Below are 23835 nucleotides of genomic sequence, written 5' to 3' on the forward strand. Positions count from 1 at the left end.
CAGCATGTCTCAGTCAGTTTATAAAGACTTTTTCTTGTCTTTAATGACTTATTTTACCCGGAACCATGCTAACATCCATATGTGCATGTTATGTCATACAATCCTCAAAATAATAATGAACAAGCTAGTATTTCCATTTCATAGATGAGAAAAGTAAATTATCAAAGAACTAAAGGAACATTTCCAAAGTCATTCAGCCAAAATGGCAAATCCAGAACTCTGCAACCAATCTGAACAATTTCAAATATAAATTCATCCTGATATAAACTCAGATACTAATCTTTTTATAGTCTACTTCTTACCAATTCAACTTGTTTCCCAAAATATACAAAATGTACTACATAATAGTTACAATTCTTCAAAGCATGAATTCCAAGTATGTTTTCAGATGAATTTATCTTTGCATAAGATTCTTCCTAGCCTATCAGATTACTCTAAAAACACCTCAGAGAGTAAGTCTATGGCTCTGACTTACAGGACTATTATGGAGGTCTATGAGAAAGAGCTACAAGACAGTAATGAAAGTATAGAAGACCGTGCGTGCATGTGTGTGTGTGTGGTACATGCATGTGGGTGCACAGGCGGGGCCACAGGAGGACACCTGCTGTTACAGAAGACCGTGCGTGCATGTGTGTGTGTGGTACATGCATGTGGGTGCACAGGCGGGGCCACAGGAGGACACCTGCTGTTACAGAAGACCGTGCGTGCATGTGTGTGTGTGGTACATGCATGTGGGTGCACAGGCGGGGCCACAGGAGGACACCTGCTGTTTTCCTCCACTGCTCTCGGCCTTATTCCTTTAGAGAAGGGCCTCACACTGAGCTGAAAGGTCTCCCCAGCCAGTGAGCTCCCAGGATCCACCTATCTCTACCCTCTAATGCTGGGTTACAGAAATGCACAGCCAAGCCTGGCTTATGGGATGGGAGCTGGGGATTAGAACTCAGGTCCTCATGCTTGCATATCAAATGTTCTTTCTCACTGAACCACCTTGCCATCCCTCTATTACATCTTTATCTGAGGTATCAGCATGATTGCAGATACAGATACAGATCCCAAAAGTCTGTATGATTCTTCATATAACAGCTTTAAAAAACATGAATATGACTTGAACTCATTCACGTTTAAACATGGTTTTAGGAATTGAGAACTAGACAGATCTGTCTGATTGAAAAACGACCTTAAAGTTAATTGCCAGAAAAAAAATTAGATGCCAAGAGCCGTGGGTTTTTAATTGTCATTAGTGAGCTCACACTTTAAATGGAAAGAAGACATGCCCAAAAGAAAGAACTGGGGACTCATAGTCTTCAAAGACAGCTGCCTCAAAGACGAAAGCTTTCAAAGGATGAAGGTGACCTGTACAAACTCTCAATTAAAATTTAACTTAAGGGCGGTGGTGGCGCACACCTTTAATCCCAGCACTCGGGAGGCAGAGGCAGGCGGATCTCTGTGAGTTCGAGGCCAGCCTGGTCTCCAAAGCGAGTTCCAGGAAAGGCACAAAGCTACACAGAGAAACTCGGTCTTGAAAAACAAAAACAAACAAAAAAATAACTTGAAAACAGTAAAACTGCAATCCTCCCTCCTCGAACACTGAACCCTCTGTTCCCTCTAAGTCCTTCACTGCACTCTCTCAGGCCATGGACAGCGGGCTCACTGTTGTCTTCTCAGTGTTGGGGGTATCAGCCAGAGGCCGGCCCACATTTCACTCTTCTCTTATCATTCATTATACCTAGTGCAACACTAAAAAGAATGTGGAAGAAAGAAACGCTACTTGGATGAAAATGATTTTGTTATTTAATTTCACCTAGTATTACACTTCTGAAGATTTTGAGTCACTGAGCAAAAACAAAGTCAAATACCTACTATTACTAAATACTACACCAAAGTTTGGTAGAAATTTTAAATATAAAACCAAACAATTTTTTCATGTCAAAGAAAATAATAAATAGATTCTTGCAGATTTAGAGTCATTATTTTGCTTTTATTTCACTAAAATGAATAGTTACTATTTCTTACTTTTCTACAAATGTACCTTAGATGCTAGAAGGCTGAAAAATAAATCTTTTATTCAGGCTGATAAATTACTACAGAGTTTAAAGTGAAACTATTCTGAAGCTTCATTATAATGCTGATTTTAGGAACAGCAACTGCTATCAATGGTTACAGATAGGCTCAGGTCCTTAATAGTGAAAAAACTAACAGGCTCCTTGAACAGGTTTCAGATTAAGCCTACGTTGTTCCAAGATGGTCTCTGTCATAAAGCACTATGTGATATTACAAATATGCTATTATTAAATTTTTACATTAAACAAATGTTCTCAGACAAGTAAAACAAAATCCAGTACTACATAAGAATATTAGTGCTTCATCTCTTTTAAAATTATCCCTTCCTTCTATCACACATCCTTTCTCCCTGGCAACCAAATAAACAAGTCTCCACTGATGCTGGCTCTTTTCCTCCTCGGACTTGCAAATATCCATAAACAAGGAAACACGGTCACATTACCTAAGCACGCAGCAGCACCAACCATGGCATAAAGCCCAGGCGTGATGCAGTCGGCCCCAACCTCACACCATTCCTTGAAGATAAACCAGTCGTGGTGATAGTAGGCAAGCTGCTCCACAGCAATCCCCACGATTCTCCCTGCAATTGCTCCAATGGCCATGCTGGGGATAAACAAGCCTGATGGAACCTGGGACAGGAAGGAACACAGCTCTAATCACGTGACTGAAACTATACCCTATGGATTTGCTGCTAAGAATTGGCTCCCTTCATATGCTAATGAAATTCTAAAACCCTAGTATAAATTCAACCACAGTAAAATCCTGCTAAATGAAACAGTTCGTTAGTAATTCTCTGAATTCAGTAACAATGTAATAAAGTGAATTCTCTAAGCCAAAGAGAAAATAACTCACACTTTACTTATCCTTTATCATTAGTTAGTCTCTAACAAATTTTCAGTAGTCCGTAGTAAAAAGAAAACAAGAGACTAGTGTTTCCTGTAAATCTGTTCACTGTGCAGCAATAAGCTTCCAGTCTGACCTTCCCTTATACTTTTACAAACGGTAGAGACAGCAGATGCTATTTCTCAAGTGCTACAGCCTAAGTCAGGCAATGTTTCCAGAGCCCCCAATACTCTGAATGGAGTATACACGTGAATCAACTAAAAAGAGAAAAATCTTTGCTGGCAGAAATTCTTTCTTAGAAGTTAAGGAAAGTAGACACTGGCATGTACTGAGCTAATTAAAGGGATATACAATGCAAAGGATTAAAGCACATTTCACAATCTTCAGTTATAATCTGTCAGCCTGAGCCTAGGACTTAGCAAGGGCCTGCCATCTGCCTCCAACTTCCTCAGTGTTGGCCAGCTACAGCCACTGAGAATACTGGGTATAACTCTACTGATAGTAATGACACGGGGATTTATGAAAAACACCAAACACTCTAGTGGTCCTTTTAACTAACTCTGCTAAGAAAAAGAAGAATAAAACTGTAAGTTTTATTTTGTGATTTTGATAATTCAATGGCCTGAAAAGCAATCTTAAAACTTCCAGCCTTCCAATCTCACAGAAGTGAAGCTGTTACTCCACATGAGCTCAGTTTGTGAAAGTATGTCATCCCTGCTGAGTGTCAACTGCTACAGGAACCTCAGGTGTCGTGATCTGAAGCTTGTCTATGGCAAGCTGACATTCGCTTCTCTGTGTCTGCATCAGTGAGAAAGCTGTGAGTCCAGGAGAAGTGATGTTCCAGGGCACAGGATTTTAGATGCTTGATGGATAGCCACAGGATTTATAGCTCTAGCAATTTGATTCTGAGACCACAGTGTCCATTTAAGCTAACATACTACAGTTGTATAGAAAGTAGAATAATAGCTTCTCCTGAATGTATGAACATGTTACATGCCAAGGAAAAATTAAGGTTGCAGAGAATTAAGATTGTCAGCCAATTGACTTTTAAAACAAGAGGTTACCCTGGTATTATCTGAGTGGATTAAAAGTAATCCTGGGGGGGGGGGGGGTTTCATGTGAAATCAGGATTTATATTTCTAAGAGTTAAACAAGAGAGAGTAGCCAGCCAGCCATGGCTCTAAAAATGCAAGAAAGGGAACACAAGCCAAGGAGTGTATGCAGCCTCCAGAACATGGAAAATGCAGAAAAACAAACTCAGGCCACCGTCTCCAGAAGTCACCAGAAACCTCTGGATTTCAGACCAATGAGGGCTTTTCAGATTCTACTCTCAGAATTGTAATCATTTGGATAAAATTTCATTTCTCATTACACATAAATATTTTGGACATCTCTAAATTATTCCAGTATCATCTCACATGAGTACTTACCTTGATACCAAAAGTGAATACTGTCATTATTATTTTAAATATGAGTGCTAGACACAACTGCCAGATAGCTGAATACACTCCAACGCCTGCTGGACGGTCAGGAATATCGTCAACAATTTTACTGGCATTCATGTCATTTCTGTAGTCACAAAGAGAAGAGGATTCCAACGGGCCACAATCTGTAAACAGCTCTTTAATCAGTTCACTGGTGTTGAGCCTGGTGTAGGGATTGGGGAAGGCTATCACAGCAGTAATGGCAGCAACAATAATGACTTCGAGAACGGGGTACTTTCCAAACTTGGTGGACTTGCGTCGACGACACCAGGCAATATTTGCCCTAATAAAAAAGGCTCCCCAAAGCCCTCCAAACACCCCTAGGAGAATAAAAGGGAACAGTTCAAAAAGGTACCAGGGTGTATGATACTCCACATAAAAAAGGACCAGACGGCTGTTCCCAAATGGATTGATGGATCTCAAAACGAATGCAGCCACCAAAGCAGCAAAAAATGATCTCCATAAAGTTTTCAGAGGAAAATAATAGCTAACCTAAAAAACAGAAAGAAAAATTAATGCTATCATTTCTGATTTATTATAACAAGTATAAACTTCACTCTAGCTAGCTCAAATTTTGTTGCAGCTTGAATTTACATGATTTGCCCTAATTAAAAAAAATGATGCTTTTTCTTTGATTATAACTACAAATTCACAATAACTGATTCTGAATGTCTAATAATCATTTAGAATACCAAGAACTGTTTTTCAAACAGTTTTTAAAATATCTAATTTAATCATGTCAGCTAAAAAATGAATATCCCCTTAGGAACTCTTGTTAATTCATTAAAATGCAGTTGATTTGTCTCTTCTCTAAAACCAAAAGAAAAAATTTTACAGTCAAGCACTGGCATATTTTTATGTAAAATATGAAAAAAGGAGAACCAATGAGCAAACAAAACAATATATTCCACCAAAGCAATAAAATTATTTCCTTAAACATCAGTAACTGTTAAAGAAATAACCATATAAATTTTAAACAAGCAAATCATAAAACTTTAACTAAAAGTCAGCTTATAAAGTGATTTAAAATAGTAAAATAAAAATATGGACTATAATTTAGCCAGAGATATGTAGGTTTTAGTGGCTTCCATTAAGTAGAATTCTTATTTTGCTCGTTGTAAGATGTCAACAAAGCTCAGCTAGAACAATCACTAACATTCACACAGGAATAACAGGTTAAAGCAGGCAGCTTTAACTCGCAGAGATAGCTCAGCAGTCAAGTGTACACATACTGCTCTACGGAGAACCTCCATGCAGAGGCTCACAACCGTCCAGTCCTCCAGCTCCAGGGGAGTTGACACCCTCTTCTGACTTCTGTGGCCACCTGCACTCACATGAATACACCCACACACAGATGCATACAAGTCATTTAAAACAAATCCTTTTTTGAAAAATTAAAACACAATTTTCCGTAGTTGTGGGTTTTGTATAAAATATTACTTTTTATGTGAGAACTACTTTAAAACTTTCTAAAAATAAAGTCAAAACTTAAATTCTATTACACCAGCTATAAAAATTAAAAGCACACCAAGATACAATTTTAAATGTAATTCTGTCATTTTCAATGCTATGTTTTTGTACATACCTCCTCCAAACTAAAAAGAACTCCTCCAATGGGCGCACCAAAGGCCACAGAGACGCCTGCGGCGGAGGCAGCAGACAGGACCTACAAAGAGAACATGGTTTGGTTCTAGTCCCCTGATCAACCCAGACATAGCAGACAGACTTCATACTCCACGCTATTCCAAACGCCTTTTCTGATCCCAACCTACATGACCTCCTTGTGAAGCAAAGGGCAAGTATTCATTTCTTCTAAAAAGTTATTCTTTCTTTTCTGCTTTAATTTAAAACTCATTTGCACTCTTTCTACTCAGTTAAAACATTAACACCAAACATACAAATATGAGTGTATTGTAAAGAGAAGGAAATGGGGCTGGAGAGATGGCTCAGAGGTTAAGAGCACCGACTGCTCTTCCAGAGGTCCTGAGTTCAATTCCCAGCACCCACATGGTGGCTCACAACCATCTGTAATGAGATCTGGCACCCTCTTACTGTGTACATAATAAATAAATAAAATCTTTAAAAAAAAAAAAAAAAAAGAGAAGGAAATGAATACCGGCAACCTTCAACACTGAAGTTTTACCAACAGGGAAGAGAGGAACACGTGGAATGGGTAAATGTTTATTTATTTTTAAGTAGGCTATCATTTCTCCAGATTTTGGAGCTAACTGCTTTACCCTTAGTAATTACTCTAAACTTTGTGAAAGACATCAAACGTTTCTCTGTATTTTACTATCCAAAGCATTCTGAACATCCCGCCACACTTGGTATCGCTCTAAGCATGTTCCAAAGGCATCATTTTAAATACAAACAGCAGCCCCTTTGAGTCACTAAACAGTGAAGACAGTTCTAAGGAAGAAGGGACCCACACACATTCTTGGGCCCCCGGGGCACTTCCCTTGGGGCACTTATTGCTGACTCTCCACCTGCAGGAAATCAGCTACACTGTTGTTTCTTTGGAAATGGACTGAATTATTATTCTTAAGAATCTTTATCCTGGGGCTGGTGAAATGGCTCAGAGGTTAACAGCACTGGCTGCTCTTCTAGAGGTCCTGAGTTCAATTCCCAGCAACCATATGGTGGCGCACAACCATCTGTAATGAGATCTGGTGCCCTCTTCTGTGTGCAGGGATACACACAGAACACTGTATACATAATAAATAAATAAATAAAAATCTTTAAAAAAAAAAAAAAAGAATCTCTATCCCTTTTACTACTTTGATCCAGTAAATACCCGAGGGTACCCTAAGCGCTTGCTCAACTCATCCCAGTTTACACTTCTGTAAAGAGCATGGATTGTATCAAGCTGCAAGGCAGAAGTCCTAACTGCACAGGGCAGCTGTGCAACCATGGTAAATGTCTCAACCTCTCTGGGGCTCCCTGTTCTTTTCTCTGGAACGATCATGATAATGTCACTCAGTGAATATATATAAAGTGCTGAGAATGCCACCTAAGTCTCCATAATCCAGGATTTGGATATTTCACTTTTAACATACCTAGATATGCGCATACAATTATAGCAATAACATAGTAGATTAAAACATAAAAACGGTTTTTGGAATCAGAGAAAAATAAATTCAGATTCTGCTATTAACTCTATGCTACCTTGAGCACATCTGCCAGCTTTTTTCTTTTTAGAGGAGACCACACCTGACTTCCCAAGCCAGAACATGCAATAGTGTCAAAAACCAAGTGAATACAAACAGCAAAGGTATCTGAGAAATCAGCTGAAACCAAAGGGGCTCTGGCTAGTCTGACTGAACCAGCAGTGGCCGTCAATTTCAGAAGAGTACAAATTAGGAAAGGACAAAGACAGACGGGCTTCACCCAAGTTTCCATCTGAATCCACAGTTAGTCCGAGCGAGTTTCACAGATCTCGACACGGACGTCATACATGGAGCTTACGTAACACCACTGCCCTGTTACGGAGCTGCAGACATTACATGACACCACTGCTCTGTTACGGAGCTGCAGACATTACATGACACCACTGCCCTGTTACGGAGTTGCAGACATTACGTGACACCACTGCTCTGTTACGGAGCTGCAGACATTATGTGACACCACTGCCCTGTTATGGAGCTGCAGACATTACATGACACCACTGCCCTGTTACGGAGCTGCAGACATTACATGACACCACTGCCCTGTTACGGAGCTGCAGACATTACGTGACACCACTGCCCTGTTACGGAGCTGCAGACATTACGTGACACCACTGCCCTGTTACGGAGCTGCAGACATTACGTGACACCACTGCTCTGTTACGGAGCTGCAGACATTACGTGACACCACTGCTCTGTTACAGAGCTGCAGACATTACGTGACACCACTGCTCTCTTATGGAGCTGCAGACATTACGTGACACCACTGCTCTCTTATGGAGCTGCAGACATTACGTGACACCACTGCTCTGTTACGGAGCTGCAGACATTACATGACACCACTGCCCTGTTACGGAGCTGCAGACATTACGTGACACCACTGCTCTGTTACGGAGCTGCAGACATTACATGACACCACTGCTCTGTTACGGAGCTGCAGACATTACGTGACACCACTGCTCTGTTACGGAGCTGCAGACATTACGTGACACCACTGCTCTGTTACGGAGCTGCAGACATTACGTGACACCACTGCTCTCTTATGGAGCTGCAGACATTACGTGACACCACTGCTCTCTTATGGAGCTGCAGACATTACGTGACACCACTGCCCTGTTACGGAGTGGCAGACACCACTTACCTCTCTCTTTTTAGCTTCATTTGTGCTGTACTTTGGAAAGAGGTAGGAAAAGATGTTTCCACAGCAACAGGCAACGTGGACCAGGGGGCCTTCTTTCCCTAAACTCAGCCCTGATGCCACAGCCAGCACTAATGTGATGGTTTTAATCATTAAAGTCCACTTTCCCAAGTAACCTCGGATGATGAATCCACTCAGAATTGTTTTAATCTACAAAGGAAGGATGGAGGCAGTTTAAATTCCTTTAGGAAACATGAGAATTTAACTAGCTAAAACAATCTCATGTTTCACTCACCAAACTACCCACCAAACTTTGGCAAACTATAAAATATTTCGTAATTTAAAAAAACTTTATTTTTACACATATGATAAAGCTGCATCATGTAATTATATATGTAACCAAAGATAAGTGGCAACCCTATCTCAGGAACAAATAAAAATACTAGGTCATGATAAAGTAAATGCAGGGCCGTAGTGATACGTAATCAAAGGCCAATTTGAAATTTTCTGTTGTAGGAATAAACACAAAGTATTTAGATACATCTGTCCATCATGAATGAAGACATTATGCCTTCTCATCACACAGTAGTCACGTGGATGTTCTTACCTACCACAGAGGATGAGTGATAACCAAAACTGTAGGCACTGATTCCTTATTAAGGATATTTACCTACACAGCCTTTAAAAATCACAGTTCATTTCTAAAATATGTTAGAAGAAAACTTCATTTTTAAAAAGTAAAAAGGAGAATTAAATTCAAGCTTAAGTGTTACTCTTTTAAATTACGACTGATGAAACAAAAAATAAGTGTGTATACTACTGATCTACTATGGTCAAATTCTGTTCTTAAAATATAAAATGACCAAATTACGAATTATCAGCTTATTTAATATAGCCAACAGTTATAGAAAGGGAAGGATACATTACAATTAGAGTCGAACAGCAAAATATCAACTAATCCATCAAAGAACTGCAGGCCATAAAACATTTCTGATATTTTTGTTGTTTAAACTTAATTTTCTTATTTATGTGCTATATATTAGTGGTTGAGAGACGTGTGTGTGTGTGTGTGTGTGTGTGTGTGTGTGTGTGTGTGTGTGAGAGAGAGAGAGAGAGAGAGAGAGAGAGAGAGAGAGAGAGAGAGAGAGAGAGAGATTATCAACCTCTATATTACAGGCTAAACCATCTCTCGAGCCCCCAGCTTAAACTTTTTAAAAAAATTTTTATATTAAAAAATACTCTATTTTCTAAAAAAATACAACTCCTAAAGATAAAAGGCAGCATACAATTTCCATGCAATGAATATTATATGGCTTACCTCTGGAATTCCAGAGCCACAGGCATACGGAGCAAATACTTTCACCAAAGAAACTGCAAGAAAGGCAAAACTCAAAGCCCAAAAGATGTACATGATGTAGTTCATGATATAAGATCCCGGGCCCTAAAAAGCAAAACCAGCATGGAGTATGAAGATGAGTTTGACAATGTACCACTAATTCAAGTGCCTGTCACATAAGAAACTTCTGTGAAAGTTATCACTGCTGTTATTAGTATTTTTGGATCTGGATGCACCCAGGCTGAGCTCAAACTTCTAGGCTCAAAAAATGCCCTTGCCTAAGCTTCCTAGATAGCTGGGACTACAAGTACATGCCACCACACACACAACTGGGTAAAAGTTCTAACAGTCTCTTGGTTTATTTCCACAATGATAAAAGCTTTATGTGAACAAGGAACTGAATAGAATCCAAAAGCTAACCACTATCCATGCTAAGAAGCCTTAGTCCCATTTGGTAAACTTCCAACTTTTCCTGATTTCTAAGGTCTTGTTACAGAGACACAGGCACTGACCCATGCCTACCCACAAATGTTTTAGAAATCGGTGGTGGAGGTAACTTGTGCTGGCACTTGGATTTTTCCTTTATTTGTCTGCTTGTTTGTTTAATGTGTCCGTGTGTTTGGCTGTGTGGTTTACTGAAGCACAAGCACGCAGAAGTCCACAGAGTACTGAAAAGGACAGGGGGATTCTCTGGAAATGGAGTTAGAGCTATGAGCTTCTATGTGGTGCTGAAAATGAACTCTGGTCCTCTGCAAGACCAGTGGCCACTCTTAACCACTGAAGCATCTCTCCAGCCCCAGCACTAAGATTTCATTCTGTTTCAACTCTCCCGAAGATCGTTAAACTGACTTTAATTAAGCAAGGTAAGAAACAAAAACCACATGAAATATAATACCAAAAAATATTCTTTTTACCTAAACTTTGGCTATAATGAAAGTTTTTAAAATATATCCATGTGAAAATATAAATATCTGTATTTTAAAATATATTCATATGTAAATATATAAATATTGAATCTTATCCAAATTTAAGCTTTATTACAGAACATCACTGTAACTATATAATTAAATATTGAACTACTGCAAAGAAAAACATAGGACCTTCTACCATCTGCAAACATATAAGCCTAGTTCCAGTCTAAGGCCTGCTAACCCTTTTTGTTTGGGAGGCACATTTCCTGGCAAATGGAGATCATCTCAGAAAACTCTTCACTGTACATAATACAGAGGTCAATGGACAGTGGGGAGCCCAGCACCACTGGATACATCTATACCATAGTTCCTGCATCTATGGCTCAGGGGACAGGGGGCAGAAAGATTTTAAGGACCAAAACACCAGAAAGTCTACCTTAAACAGTATCTCCTAGAAAAGGGCAGCATAATCAAGGCCAGAACAATGGCAGTATTAACAGACCCATGAATGCGGAAGAGGGGCAATTTCACAGGACCCTACCCCTAGACAAAGAACTACACGAAGAACCAATGGCAGGCAGCTAGGGAAGAAGAATTAGCCTCTTCCAAGGATGAGCCCCCTTGTTAGCTAACCAACACAAGATGGTCAGCCCCTGCAAACAGACAAACAAACCAAAACCAGCAGCTCAGCAGGATGTATTTACTTGTTCATGCGCACACGCGCGCACACACACACACACACAAAATGTAACAATAAGAGACAGAGACTATCAATTTAAGAGTAAGAGGGGCACAGGAGGAGTTGGAAGGACAGTACCCAGGAGGGGATGGAGGGAGGAAAGAGAAGGGGAAAAGGATGTACTTCTATTTCAATTAAAAATCTATCTGGCCAGGCGGTGGTGACGCACGCCTTTAATCCCAGCACTTGGGAGGCAGAGCCAGGCGGATCTCTGTGAGTTCGAGGCCAGCCTAGGCTACCAAGTGAGTTCCAGGAGAGGCGCAAAGCTACACAGAGAAACCCTGTCTCGAAAAACCAAAAAAAAAAAAAAAAAAAAAAAAAATCTATCTTAAAAAACAAACAAAAAAAAGGCTGAAAAATTTAAAAATGTATGAATTTCTTTAAAGTATTCCAACCTAGAAAGGCTGATTTTATAAATTATAAAATATATCTTGCACTTCCATAATTTGTATGTTCCAATCTTAGAGACATGTTAATCTACTTCATTAACTTTACACAGCTCCTCTGCACTAAATATACTTCTCTGCCACAACTTGCAATAAATCTCTATCATAATCCATGTGACTCATGATTATGCATTAAATAACACAAAAGCTGCTTGAAACAATATGCCTTTGTTCTCACTGTATTTAAAGATTTTCCATTCCTCTCTGCTAAATACAGACTTTGTCTTTTTCTCCTTTGGTGCGGGTTATAATCACCTAATGTGTGGTTAATTCTGTAACTAGAGGAAGTGGATATACTTATCTACATCAACAGCTAACTCATCTTGAGCAAAGACTTACCTCTGCTTGACCTATGATTAACTCTGCCCATGTTTTCCACTGTGGACACTTATCCCTCTCTTCGAATGTCGTTTCATTGGACCCCCAACAACACTGTTCGTGGTTGTACCACAACGCGCTGAGGCAAATGCCCTCCTTTAGGTCAGTCATCCAGTCAGCAGCAATGTCTATTAATCCAGCCAGTGCTCCTGTAAGAGTGCATTGGAAAGGTCCAAATGTAAGTCTATTTAGGGAGCACTGAAACTATCTAGTGAAGAGATTAATAAAAAGCAAAAATCTTCCTATAAGCAAAGGGTCAATTAGGAACTATTACCTAAATTTAAGACTTAAAAATTTAAATACATGTTCTTTTATTTAAAATCAAATACAATCTTAAAAACTGTAAATAGCTCTATTTTAAAATAAAATTGATACTCTTTGGAATTAAAACCGACACATCATTAAAATTAATTGCAATTTTAAAAAGAGAAAAGGTTATTTTAAAAACACTAAACACCTTGAAAAGACAGCTACTTGACAGGAGCTTCACAACTCTGGCAAATGAAATCGGGACATTTAATTAGCATGTTTCCATCCCAAACTTAATCAGTAGACTTATGAACGAATGATATAGACCTCATTAGAATTTAATGCTCACAGCTAAGCGTGGTGGCACACACCTTTACTATCAGCACTTGGGAGGGAAAGTGACTCTCTGTGAGTTTGAGGCCCACCTTTGTCTACATATCAAATTCCAGTATAGCCAGAGTTACCTGGTGAGACTGTCCCAAAACAAAAACATAATAAAATAAAATGTTCATTAAATATAATTAAGGAAGTTCACATCATTCACTGAATTACTTCATAATAAATTTATTTTTTAATTAACAGAAAGCTATACATATGAAGGTTATCTTACTGACAGAATACCAAAAATATATAAAGTTATGCTAAAATCTAGATTACTTTTATCACAAGAAATCAATGGGTCACACAGACATGGGGTTTTTTTAAAAATATATATTTATTTTATTTTATGTTGATGGGTATTTTGCCTACGTGTGTGTGTGTGTGTGTGTGTGTGTGTGTGTGTGTGTCACATGCATGCCTGGTGCCATGGATCCTCTGGAACTGGAGTTACAGACAGTTGTGAGATGCCATGTGGGTGCTAGGAATTGAATCTGGGTCCTCTAGAGAAGCACTCAGTGCTTCTAACCCCTGAGCTATTTCTCCAGCCCCAGAACACAAAATTCTTATGCATGCCAGTCATCAATACTTTTTTCTATTCTCCACAAATACCTTACTTTTTCATGTTTTCTGCCGTACATGACAGAAGCTAGGAATGATTAAAACTATCCCTAGAGGTACTCAGACCATCAGCTGCTTTGTTCCACTCCACTCTCTGGGGACTTGGTGGCCACACTGGGCAGTGCAGTGCTAGAATAACAGACCATGAAGCGGGCCAAGCCACCTATGGCTCTGAGGGTGCAGCCAAGCCACTTCCGTCCCCTTGTGCTTTAGTCCCTCATCTGTAACATGGTTAGGACGGCATTAATGATGGAGATTGCCATGAGGCTTAAATATATGCAGAGCTGCTAGAATACTGCATGAGAACAAGTATTAGCTATTAATTATGTATTAAAGTACAAGATTTCATTCATCTAAACCATTTATTTTCACCGATATGGAAACTGAGTCAGCCAAGTTGGTGAGACAAAGTGCCAGAGCCAAAATTAGACTCAGAAACCTCTGTCTCCTGGTCTTATACATAACTTTTGTTTTTTGTTTTTCAAGAGAAGCAAACACTCTAAAAAAAAAAAAAAAAAAAAAAAAAAAATCTACTGTACCTAAAAATCGAGGAGAGGAAGAAAGTGTTACTCAGTTAACTTAAAAACAATAGTAAAGGTTGGTGGTAAACGTTTTCCTTACCTGATGCCAGTCCTGTCAGTGTGACTACAAGCCATCCTGACCAGGCGTCATACAGACTCTTTGTCATTTCCCATGCTGATTCTTTTTTTTTACTGTTGATCTGAAATTAAAAATATTTGTTTCATTTTTAAAATGTATTTCTACAGTTCTTGAGTCTACATTTCTCCAGGTATCACAACACAGAAAGTGCCTTGTAAACTAAATAATGACGTTGTTTATTTTAATCCTAAAAGCTAGAGGATAAACACCATTCAGAGATCTGTATTTTAAATAGGAACCTCTGGATTTGAGTGTGAGGGGCCCATAAGCCACATGGAAGTCTGACCTCAGCTGTTTCAAACTCCATCAAATCAAGCCGTAACTGCTCCACAGATGGCTTGCACATCAGAAGTTGGGTAACCTAGCGGGAAACGGCTGGCTTCAGGAGCCAAGTAAAATGCTCATGAATGTCATAGGAGTCACATGGGCAGAGACACCCCCAAAGTTACAGAACTAGGAAGACACAGGTGCAGAGCTTCAATCCCACTTGTAACAGCCTAAGACTCTTCCTTCACCATGCGAGCCAGAAGAAAAGTGTCCTCAACTGACTGAGGAGGAGCAGTTAGACATTACCAAGGAGGAAAGCTGTTACAAATCTCCCCTCATACCTGTCTTCCCAAGAATGGTTTTCTAAGCCCATCCCTAGCTAGTTTCTTTAGTTCTACTCAACTTAGCTTTAAGAAGCTCTGTTGTCCGTCCAGGACTTCACCACTCAACTATCCTCTAGGAGAACTACAGCTGGAATTCAATGGCCTCATCTATTTCAGATGGATCATCTATTCAAAAGCCACAAGGACCAATTGAAAAAACACAGTAGCCGGGCAGTGGTGGCGCACGCCTTTAATCCCAGCACTTAGGAGGCAGAAGCAGGCAGATCTCTGTGAGTTCAAGGCCAGCCTGGGCTACAGAGTGAGTTCCAGGAAAGGTGCAAAGCTACAGAGAGAAACCCTGTCTCGAAAAACCAAACAAACAAACAAACAAACAAAAAAACCACAGTAATTCTATGGTGAATGAGGAAATTATACTCCTTTCATAATAGAAGATTCCAAACACTTTTAGAATTGGAGGTAGGGTATGCCTTAAAAACAGTCACTAAGTTCCATTTTGGATTTCCTTAATAAAAATAAACATATTTTTAAAAGATAATATTAAATCATTTTCAGACAGAGTCTGTCATTCTTCTTGTTCCTCTGTTTGCATACAACAGTCATCTAATAAACACTTGCTAGGGTACTTTCAGTATAGAAACACTGTATGTGCATTGCCAATCAAAAAAATATAGAAATCACCTAAATGCTTACTAACATAGTATTGGTCAAATAAGCTGTAATGCATATAAAGACTTTTCTAAAGAAATCACTGGTGATACCTGTCACTTTGTAAAGCAAATTAAAAACAATGTAAAGTATTTTTACTCAGTGGTAGTTTTCTGATACTTATATTATGATACTACCTAATAAAAATTATCAATATGGGCTAGATAAAAAAAAGTTTCTCAAAGAAAAATTCACAGGCAACCTAAAAGGCCCATGAAACCCCCTGAAGTTTTACAAGAAAAACTATTTCCAGCGTAGTAAGATTTTACATGCTGGGGCTGGAGAGATGGCTCAGCGGTTAAGAACACTGGCTGCTCTTCCAGAGGACCCAGGTTCAATTTCCAGCACCCACACAACAGCGCACAACTATCTATAACTCCAGTTCCAGGGGATCTGATATCCTTACACCAATGCACATAAAATAAAATAAAATAAATTATTTTTTTTAAAAAAAAAAAAGAAGATTGTATGTGCCATGAGTTAAGTTCCCAGGACAAAACCCAACCAACCAACCACTGTCCACATCTGACAATATACATAGATCAGCAAAGTATTATTTTCCAAATGATAATTTCATGTGAAGAAAGTATATCCTCCAAGTTCAAGGTGAAGCAATGGATTTGAATGTAACAAAAGGCAGTGCTGATTAAGACAGCTTCAGAATGCACACAATAGCTAATCTTTTAGAAACTAGTACTTATTTTATTCTACCAGAAAATAGCTATGATAATCTAAAATGGCTATTGAAATAGTCATCGTTTTTCAAACTACAATTGTGTGAGGCTAGATTTTCTTTTTATTCTTTAAGCAAATAAACCTTAACATTAGAATGCAAAAGCAGATATAAAAACCCATCAGTCTTTTATTAAGCCAGGAAATCAAGAGGGTTAAAAAAAAAAGCACTCTGCAAATACTTTTTTATTTTAGAAAATGTATTACTTTAATATAATATAGTTAGGTTTACAAATAATGGGCTTGTAGTCATAATTTTTAAGTGAATGAGTATTTTTAAATGTTCTAAATTTTAGTACTTAACAGAGAACTATTAACTCATATAAACAAAAGTTTCTTGAGGCTCCTCAATACTTTTTCTAGTTCAAAGGACATTTTAAAAATAGCTGGACGAGAGCAGTGAGTTCATGTGCTTCTTTTCAGTTCTGCCCTCAGGTCAAAAGCATCTGAACAATCCGAACTTTCATACAGAGCACAATCTATTGCAAGCTCAGGCTTCACATAAAAACAGACACCAATACAAAAAATTACAACTAATTTGTATAAACTTATTTTGATAGTAAATTTCAGATACCAAACACATGAATGAATGAACGAACGAATGAATGAATGAATGAGAGGCTTTGACAATTTGGAATTTTAATATAAAAGAAATTTTCTTTCTCTTTTTTAAAAACTGTGTTTTAGATTAGACCAGTTTATATTCACTGTACTGTGGGATTCGGGGGATGGGGTTGTTTTGTTTGAGACAGGGGCTCCTGCTCCTCAGTTTCTTGGTTACTTGAATTATAGGCATGCACTACCATGCCTCAGTTTTATTTATGTTTTTCCTTTAAAAAATCAGGGGCTAGAGAGATGGCTTGGCAGTTAAGAGCACTGGCTGCTCTTCTGGGGGGCTCAGGTTCAATTCCCAGCACCCACATGGCAGCTCACACCTGTCTGTGACTCCAGTTCCAGAGAATCTGGTGCCCTCACAGAGACATACATGCAGGCAAGACACTAATGTACATGAAATAAAAGCAAATCATTAAAAAACAAAACAAAAAACCCAGTGGCTTGTTATGCACACAAAAAACTTTATCCAGGATCCAATTTGAGAAATATTTCAGCATTTAGTCCTGGGAAAGGGAATGTTAAGTAACAGCAAAATCCTCCAGAATCATTCTTTTTCTCAGTACATTGCCTTCCTTTTGCATTAGGCTTATGCAACAAGGTCCTTTCTGCTTTAGCTGCTGAGATGCTGAAAGCAAGTATCTTGGTGTCCTCACCCAACTCCTATGCAGCACTTCTCCCTTCCCTTCACATCTTGTCAACTGTATTTCCTTGTTTTTAAACCACCTCAAATCCTGCCCAGAAAAATACAGGGTATAAAGAGCTAAAGAGACAAACCAAGACAAAGGGGGGAAATGCATCATGTATGACATGTCAAATATATTTTAATGTGTATCATTTTGGTGAACTGAGATCACTGGCAGAAACATAATTTTAAATAGTCCATTTCGCACTATTTTTATAAAATACTTACACGTCTGTGCCTTTCTCTGTCTTTACACTTCTCTCGAACCCAGTCAATAGTATGGAAATCATCATATGTACCAACACCTGGGATCGGTTCGTCCAAAAGATCCAGCAAGTGTGTAGAGCTATTAATGCTGCCTCCATTTGTCATTGTATAATGAGTTCCTGCAGAACAAAAGAGGAAGAGATGATTTTAACAGTGAATTTTCCAACTTCCTTACAAACTGGTAACACAAAATCACTGAAAAGTAGAGGAAATGTTGATCATCCAAAATTTATTTCTAATTTTGGATAAATTAAAGTATAAAGGATACTCATGACCTTATAGTAACAAGCAGCCCAATGGTCATCTGGTACTCTGGCTAAGAGAATTTTGTGTGAACCACTACCATTTACTGCCGACAAAATAAACTCCAGTTAGAAGACTACTTGTGGAGACTGATAAACAGAAAATACTTTTCATCTGGTAAAATGAAAGAGTTGTTTTCCAGCAGGAAAGAAAACTCTCAGAATTGTGAAGGTCTGTGTTGTTGTTTGTTGTTTTACGTCTTAACAGGATTTTCTTTCCTTCACAGACTATATACATTTCTGTCTCCCATGTTCACTGAATCGGTTTTGTCATCAAGCTGGTTCCTTCATTAGGGTTAAATAAATCTCTGACATATATTTACTACATATTTTACATGTGTAAACAAATTTAAAAAAACAACTGGAGAACTGAAGAAATGCAGATAACTTTTAAATATGAAAATAAGTTCATTCTAACACATAAAATGAATGCAAATTTTTAAGTATGTAAATGCACTGAGCTGTCAGTTATGTAAAAAGAGGCCTTGACAAAAAGTTCCTAATTTAAATATAAGCCCTTTGGAAAGACAAATGAGAATGCCCTCACAGGCTCATCTATCTGCATACTTCGTCCCCATTAGAAGAACTGTTTGGAAGGATTAGGTGTGTCCTTGTTGGAGTAGCTGAGTGTGTTGGAAGAGATGTGTCTGGAGATGGGCTCTCAAGAGTTCAAAAGCCCAGCCAAGCCCAGTCTCTCTCTGCCTGCTACCTATGATCTCTCAGCTCTCAGCTACTGCTCCAGCCATGACTGTCTGCTTCCCACCATGATAATGAACTAATCCTAAGAAACTGTGAGCAAACCCCAATTAAATGCTTTCTCTCGTAAGAGTTGTCTTGGTCATGATGTCTCTTCACAGCAGTAGAACAGTAACTAAGACAAACCACAAGTTCACTATTAGGAATTTTTCTTTAAGCTTCTATCTGCACAGTCTCTGAGTAAATTAAAAATTATTCAGTGTGGGTAAAATTTCCTAAAACTTGTTACAGAAAAAAAAAAAAAAAAAAGAAACCAAAACCATGAATGCCAGAGTACTTATAATCTGATACAAAAGTCGGCAACAGTTAGAGGGCAAGTATTTGTGGCATGGAAGCCACACAGTTCCAGCTACTTAACTCTGCCACAGTACCACAAAATAAAGTACAGAAACACACACCAGTGGATGAACATGAAAGCATTCTAAAAAAAAGTTTAAGAAACAAGTGAAAATTTGTCTTTAAAAAAAAATAATGAGATGAAGGGTAGGATCTGTCACACTAGCCACAGTTTGGCAACCTCTAATCTACAGACCTTGTGCCAAAAATAAATATAAAATAAATTAAAACAAAAAATAAAAATGAGACCTATTTCTTTTTCCCTGACTTTTAAGGACTAAGCAAATTTTCTAGATGACCTTGCTTTGCTGTCTTTTTGTTTTAAACTGACTTTTATGTAAAGAGATAATCACAAACATATCAAATAAATTATCACATAGCAACACTGGAAACAGAAGTCTTCCCCAAACAGTAGGTAACACATCTGGATGTCAGCAAGAGGTTCTCCTACATACACTGGGTAGGGGAAGTAAGAGGACAAGGAGCTCCCACGCCAACCCAAGAACCTCAGCACTGTTAAGACATAAGCCAACAAAATACACCATTTCCTCATCATTCAAATGCCCTAGAAACAAGGTATGAAAATGGGACTATCTACTTCCTTTTCCTTAACAGGATTTTCTCATCCCCCTATTGAACACACTTGAACGTTTGCATTGGGAAGGTGTAACATGTCTACAAAGAGAATAGCACATTGATTTAGGTGTTCTGGCAGAAGTGCTCCAAGAATAAAAAACTAACTGGTATTGGCAGACAGTTTAAAGATACAATCTCTGCACTGCAATGTTCAAAATGGGAACACTCAAATCTAAGCTTTACATTCTTCTGTTTTGACAGAAACTACTTCAAAGGCTAAACATTTTCAAAAGAAAAGCCATTTATCAAATTATAAATGCATGTGCTATCTCAACAAATGTAAGAATGTCTACTTTGCTTTCTTTTGGTTTTTTTTGTGTTTGTTTGTTTGTTTTGTTTTGAAACAGGGTTACTTTGTGTAACCCTGGGTGTCCTGGAACTTGTTTTGTAAACCAGGCTGGCCTCAAACTAACAGAAATCTACCTGCCTCTGCCTCCCAAGTGCTGGGATTAAAGGTGTGAGCCACCACCAACTGGGTTTCTACTTTGCTTTCTATATGGTAACATTAAAACTGGTAAATTAAAAATATTTTTGGAGGGCAGTATCAAGAGCCCCTATGTGCAGTATTTTGTGGTATTTTAGGCAAAAACAAAGAAAGTAACTCTCACAAGAAAAAAAAATACACCCAAATTAAGGAAATTTTGCACAATAAAAGTTTGTTTGTATTCCCTAAAATGTTGAAATTAGCTGGATGTAGTGGTGGATCTCTGTGAATTTGAGGTCTTTATAGGAAGTTCCAGGATAGTCCGGATACACAGAAAGAGCTTGTCTCAAACACACACCCCCAAAATGTCAAAATTATAAAAGATAATGAGCAATGAATTGTCTTACGATTAAAAGACATGACAACTAACTGTAAGATGTGCTCTAGGATTAGATCATGAACCAGAAAAATATAGTATGGACACTGGCCTGCTGGAAAAGATGTAGATTATTATAAAAATGCCAATTCTGATTTTTAAAAATTGTAATATAATTACATACACATGTACTTTTTGTTCATTTTTCAAGACAGGGTTTCTCCGTATAGCCCTGGCTGTCCTAGATCTAGCTCTGTAGACCAGGCTGGCCCCGATGCAAAAGTGAGATAAACAGAAACCAATTACATGTGTATTAAATCTTTTAATAAGCAACAGACTGAACAACTTTATCTTTCAACATCATTTTACACATGAAGTAGACAAGTTTTAGGCATTATCCAAACACAAACTGAAGTTCTCTTACACTGAGGGTAAACTTCTTTTATACTAAAACAATTTCAAGAGTTGGTTAATATAGAAATGATAGCATGGCTTTTCTAAAACTGATATATACAAATAAGCTCTGGAAAATAAAGAGGTCTTCAAGGTTAAGAGTTGCTTCCTTGATTATGCATTTCTTTGTCTTCAGCAAAAAAAACAAAAAAAAAAGCCTCTCACAATTGGATTTTATTAACCTAAACTCACAGGATGCCAGTTCTCAATGCAAATGCTGCCGTCATTTGCTCATCTTTAAAGACAGTAATGTAGATGTAGGAGAATACCTTTTAAAACTACGAATGAAGTCCTGTGACCTTATTTCCTTATCCTGTCCACATACTTTCCCTGACCATCGGAGACATACATTACCAGGGAAAAGAGTAGAACAGTATTATTGGGGCTGGAGAAATGGCTCAGCAGTGAGAATCACTCACTGCTCTTGCAGAGAACCCAGGTTCAGTTCCCAGTACCCACGCAGAAGCTCAGAGCCATCTGTAATTCCAGGTCCAGGGTTTATGATGCTCTCTTCTGGCTTCCACAGGCTTTGCATACACATGGTACACATACATACATGCATGCAAAACACTCATACATATAAAATAAGAATTTTTATTCAATATTACTTCCAAGTTTCAAATTAATAATTCTGAAAGCCATACAAAGGAGATAGTCATAAAAGCAAATACTTTGAGCACAAGAGATGATTTTCTAGATTTCAACAGTCTATAAGGAAAATAAATGGCTAGAATTTCTGCAAGAAGTCATATGAAGAGCCCATCTTGCTCTATTACTTGAGATGTGCTGTGGGAAGTGTGGGAGAGAACCAATTATCCAGGAGAGTCATAACAGACCAGTGGTTGGCTTCAGCCTTTTCCATTTCCTGTAAGTGAAATATATAGACCGTACTTACTTACAAGTTGGCCATATCTGTTTTAGGTGAGTTTTTCATTCACACTTTCTGAAAGTTATATCATTAAATGGACACACGCATCATTTTTGATGAGCTGTTTAATATATTTTCTATGATGCACTATAACTTAAACATCTTAATCACTTGACCATTGCAAACAGTATCTGAATTATTATGTATATTCTTGGTCATCTTTTCCAATTGATTTCAACTTTCCCTTGTCCCCTTTTTCAAAGCCCAATTTCAAATATTTATTTTTAGTAACTAGGTATATCTTCAAACTTAAAATGATTAAATAATCAAGTAATTATCCTCATCAAAAGGACATTATTTGTGCAAAAGGCCCATATTAATATTGTCCATTTGGTGTCCCTTTACTTCTCTTCTGGTAACATACCTTAAGCTTTTTAAAGAAAACTTCTACCCTATGAAGTCTGCAGTCTTGATTTGGGGTTCTATCAAATCCATGCCTCAGTCAAGAAAAAAGGAGTGGAGCTCGCCTACCAAGCATGGGGCACTGGGTCTGAACTCTCTGAAGGACAGCGGGGAGGGAGAGAATGGAAGAAGGGAGGGTCCACCAAAACTAGCTGCTGGATATATAAAGTTCAAGCATACCAGTACAAAAAAACGAAACCAATTCATTTGAACAGCTAAACCTTCAAAAGGATGAAGCTGGCTCCTGCTACTTGGATTCCAAGATATTACATTATATTAAAGTTCGTTAGATCTCAAATTTAAGACCAATCCCCCCACGACCCTGCAATACACACACACACACACACACACACACACACACACACTTCTCTGGAGGTTTGACCACCAATATTTGCCTGCCAATCTAATGTCTGTTTATAATTACCTACCAGTTAAAATTCAGTAATAAAAAAGTCTGGACAAATATTTTCCTTCAGAGGAGCCTGAAAAAGAAATTCCATGACCTTCATATACTTTGATGGTAGAAGGTTTCAAATTCTAGCTTTGCTACCTATTAGCTTTGTGATCCAGCAAACATTGCTTATTAACCTCTTAGCCCATAGGTCCATTCTGTCACCTACTTTTAGCTTAGAGGCCAGTATGTAGACCAGAAGCAGATAAGTAATAAGAAAGATTAACATTTGACAGACAAAAGGAAATAAAACAAAGATGCAACTTTTAATTTTGTTCAAATGTTTTGGTGTCTAAGACTTCACTATATTGTATTATACTTTGATATTCATCTAATATGAGGGGAAAAAAGTATCTTCTACATTTTAGCAAGGAATCCTTCAACTTTAGAGGTGGTGAGGGGAGTCTCATATTTTTAACTAATCATAATTATGCTAACATATATACAAAAACAAATCGCTTACAAGTATGATCAACAACATAATTAGCGGTGATTTCACAGTTCAAATACCAGTAACCCTGAAAGACTTCCCTTAGCTAATGAACTGCAGACTGACCGGCAAGTGACTTCACCAATTAACTGTACTAAGAAGGCTTTTCAGCTTCATTTCACTCTTCTGTGGCCATAGACCTGTAAAACACTCCGACACCACGGAAATAAAATGCACTATTTACTAATTATCTGTAACCTAAACACTGATTTGTAGAAAATAAGTCTAACTGTTCATTGAAGAAATATATTTCCAATAGAG

The 23835-nt window shown here is 38.1% G+C and overlaps 1 protein-coding gene across 6 annotated transcripts in view; it reads right to left on the reverse strand.

Moving 5' to 3' along the window:
- Clcn3 (chloride voltage-gated channel 3) overlaps positions 1 to 23835 on the reverse strand; it is a 93821-nt gene that overhangs the window by 13868 nt on the left and 56118 nt on the right. For all 6 annotated transcript variants that reach the window (XM_059244965.1, XM_059244968.1, XM_059244964.1 and 3 more), the window contains 8 exons: positions 17982 to 18139; positions 14370 to 14469; positions 12462 to 12649; positions 10009 to 10131; positions 8694 to 8900; positions 5974 to 6054; positions 4335 to 4880; positions 2504 to 2690 (listed from right to left, as the gene is read on the reverse strand). In XM_059244965.1, the coding sequence (XP_059100948.1) occupies positions 2504 to 2690; positions 4335 to 4880; positions 5974 to 6054; positions 8694 to 8900; positions 10009 to 10131; positions 12462 to 12649; positions 14370 to 14469; positions 17982 to 18139 (1590 nt within the window). The remainder of the gene's footprint in view (positions 1 to 2503; positions 2691 to 4334; positions 4881 to 5973; positions 6055 to 8693; positions 8901 to 10008; positions 10132 to 12461; positions 12650 to 14369; positions 14470 to 17981; positions 18140 to 23835) is intronic.

The sequence above is a fragment of the Peromyscus eremicus genome, chromosome 17 (genome assembly GCF_949786415.1).
Source record: "Peromyscus eremicus chromosome 17, PerEre_H2_v1, whole genome shotgun sequence".
NCBI classification, from domain to species: Eukaryota; Metazoa; Chordata; class Mammalia; order Rodentia; family Cricetidae; genus Peromyscus; species Peromyscus eremicus.